This window comes from Oryza brachyantha, chromosome 2 (genome assembly GCF_000231095.2).
Source record: "Oryza brachyantha chromosome 2, ObraRS2, whole genome shotgun sequence".
In the NCBI taxonomy this organism is placed as follows: Eukaryota; Viridiplantae; Streptophyta; class Magnoliopsida; order Poales; family Poaceae; genus Oryza; species Oryza brachyantha.
The window spans coordinates 18,770,247-18,773,295 of record NC_023164.2 but is presented as its reverse complement, the minus strand read 5'-3'; the positions used below and the strand labels follow the sequence as shown (position 1 = coordinate 18,773,295).

The 3,049-nt window shown below is 50.3% G+C and overlaps 1 protein-coding gene across 1 annotated transcript; it reads left to right on the top strand.

Moving 5' to 3' along the window:
- The first annotated feature begins 1,524 nt into the window (after positions 1–1,524).
- On the top strand, positions 1,525–3,049 carry LOC102717134 (two-component response regulator ORR11). Its single transcript, XM_006648795.3, has 5 exons — positions 1,525–1,729; positions 1,851–1,897; positions 2,020–2,097; positions 2,540–2,610; positions 2,725–3,049. The coding sequence occupies exons 1-5, from the start codon at positions 1,573–1,575 to the stop codon at positions 2,810–2,812; spliced, it is 441 nt and encodes a 146-aa protein (XP_006648858.2). The 5' UTR covers positions 1,525–1,572; the 3' UTR covers positions 2,813–3,049.

The window sequence follows — 3,049 nt, the reverse complement described above, 5'->3', positions numbered from 1 at the left end:
AATGGCCTCATGCCCTCGTAAGCAAAGATGCTGCAATGCGCGTGTGGTGTGCCTGGATCCGCACCTTGCCGTCCGAGGTGTCGCCGCCGCGAACAGCTGCGACGCTACATCACGTGTACTACACTCGCTGACGGCTGACCGAGCGTCGAGCATGGAACAATTACTACAGTTCAAGGTCCAAAATTGGACCCGGGCAATGCACGAACTATCGGCGTACCCTGACTCCCCGAGAGTCCGAGACACGGGCAATGCACTTGAGAATTTGAGATACAATGCACCACTGCCCTCGGAGAGAGTCACAGATGTGTAGATTCGTTGCGTGTTGTCAGGCAGTCAAGATCCTCGCTTATCCCTGCAGCTTCCGCTACAGTGCTAGCATCTGCGTCTGCACTTGGCTTTGCCTGCGTCCATCCCATGTCTGCATCCATAAGATTTGCTCCCCGGGCTGGGCACCAATCTCTGACAGCCTGACGAGTTACAACAGCAACAGGGCCATTCATCAATTCAAAACCCCTCGCCCCTAGTATACCACTGCAGTGGCGCCACTGCTCCTGTCCTGAAGCGTCCGAATTCTTTTTACAAGTCGTCGATTCTACGATTTCCTATTGAAAAATCGAAATGCATATCGTCAAGGCGGACACGTTGCTCACTGTACAGAGATTTGCCTCTTTAACTCGCCCAGCGAAGGCCTTCGGTGTATTCCATCTTGGCTGTACTTGTTCGGTGGATTCTGCATTTCTGCATGCCGTTGGACACGGGGAAAAATAGGCGCAAGCACAAGAATTCGTTTCGGCTCCACCATGTGGCGATTAATCTTCGACGCAAGTATCGACCCAGCTTTTTTCCATGGCGCGCCAAATGCACAAACAAGAAGAGCGAGCAGTATTGCAGGACACGCCATTACGCCGATACGGTTGGTAGTTTCTGTCAATGCATGCACGAGTTCTGCACTTGCCACCTCATCACTGGCTTACTAGGACAAGAGTTACAGGTCGTCAGGTTATTACAAAGTAGCAGGAGATCTCGAGCAAAACGTGTTTATGGCACATGCGAACATGAAATCACAAGGCGGTGCACGCATTTAAGGGACAAGATCTTGGTCCTTGGCTGTGACAGGCTGCAGGGAGAGAGAGAGGAGTAAATACCTGGCTCCTATATGGGTTCATCCATTTGCAGCAACAAAAGATCTCTCCCGTCGTCTCCGTCCGGCCGGTCGAGAGAGCTCGATGACCCGCCGATCGACTCGCCGCACGTACAGCGATCGCTCGCGTTTGGGGGGACCCTCGCGGCACGTGTGCGTCGTTCCGTATCGAAATCCCGTGGATTCGATCGATCTCTCTCTCTGTCACACACACGCCCCTGCATGCACAGCTGCGCCAGAATCGCGACACCGTACTTCCATTTTCTTTTCTCTCTCTCTCGGCCGCGTCGCGTGCATGGTGACCTCACCGGCCGCCCGCGCCCGTGTATATATAGACGCCCGCGCCGCCGTGGTGATGGACCTGACGAGGGAGAGGTTGTTGAGGATTTGTAGTGTTTTGTATCGGTCCCACGTAGGGGAGGCTAGCTGAGATGTCGGTCGCCGCCGCCGCCGGTGTAGGTGGCGTGGTTGGGGCGGCCGTGGTGCCCGCAGCGGCGGGCGGCGGCGCGCCGCACGTCCTCGCGGTGGACGACAGCTCGGTCGACCGCGCCGTCATCGCCGGAATCCTCCGGAGCTCCCGGTTTCGCGGTACGCACGTGGCTATGAATGAGTGCCTTTCTTGCGCCTCCTGTTTCGTTTACGCCAAGTTCGGTTTTTGGGAACGAGGAGTGGATGAACGGCGCGGTTTTGTTGCGTTGCGTTGGTGCAGTGACGGCAGTGGACAGCGGGAAGAGGGCCCTTGAGCTGCTAGGCTCGGTATGCTAATTTTTTCTGAACTTTTGGCCATCTTTTGTGTGTGAAGTTCTACTGATGCAGCGGGGATATTTAATAATTTTCCTTTTGCTCGTTTTTTTGGTGGTGGGTTTTGGGGATTGCAGGAACCCAATGTGAGCATGATAATCACGGACTACTGGATGCCGGAGATGACGGGATACGAGCTCCTGAAGAAAGTCAAGGTATACGTGCATATCCAGCTTGTGTTGTGTATGGCGTTTTATGGCTTATTCGGTTCAGCGGATTTCTAAATAGTACGAATATGATAGAAATGCATATGTAAACTCATACGATCGAAAAACATAGAAAATTTTCATATAGTTGGTGTGAAAGTCAACTAAAGGATTATTAAAATGAGGTTGGAGTGGATTTTTTTTTCTTATGTTTTTTCTCTCGAAGTGAAGGGATGGGATCATGGGACATGTTATTTTCCTTAGGTGTATTTCTTTAAAACAAACGTCTCTACAGTATACATTTCAAAGGATACCATATCCCTACATTTTTCGTTTGCAGATCCTTTAAAACAAACGGACCTTGTTTGTCTAGCTTGCAGAGAGATTCATTACTTTGATTCACAACAGATTCGGTCATATGACGCATATCTTGTGCCATATATGCATGCAGGAGTCATCCAAGCTGAAGAAGATCCCCGTGGTGATCATGTCATCGGAGAATGTCCCGACAAGAATCAGCAGGTATTTTACACATTGCATATCGATCGAAACTGATTCCAATCCATACAGATTACCTTAGATAATGTGCAAAAACGGAACTTAACCCTGTTCTTATTTTGATTGTTAACTAATCAGATGCCTGGAAGAAGGCGCGGAGGATTTCTTGGTGAAGCCCGTCCGGCCATCCGACGTCTCGCGGCTCTTCAGCCGCGTTCTGCCGTGAGCCCGGCTATCTTTTTCCGAGACTTTGGGAGGTTGGAGCAGTAGGCACAGTTGTAACACTGTCTTGATGAAATGATTTCACCGTTTTTGTTTGGGTCAGGACGTCTTATTGTAACTTTGGTGGAAGCTGAGACAGAGCGAAACTGTTGAATTGTGGAACAGAGCATGGCCTCTTTGTTTCTTAGTAATATTTTTGTTGCTCTTCATTTCTTCGAATTATTACTCTTTAAAGGTGCTG

What these genes read in the sequence shown, in the direction of transcription:
- LOC102717134 (XM_006648795.3), top strand. Translation starts at nt 1,573, where the DNA reads ATGTCGGTCGCCGCCGCCGCCGGTGTAGGTGGCGTGGTTGGGGCGGCC. An exon ending in CCGGAGCTCCCGGTTTCGCG is followed by an intron (nt 1,730 to 1,850) that starts GTACGCACGTGG and finishes GCGTTGGTGCAG; the next exon opens with TGACGGCAGTGGACAGCGGG. An exon ending in CCCTTGAGCTGCTAGGCTCG is followed by an intron (nt 1,898 to 2,019) that starts GTATGCTAATTT and finishes TGGGGATTGCAG; the next exon opens with GAACCCAATGTGAGCATGAT.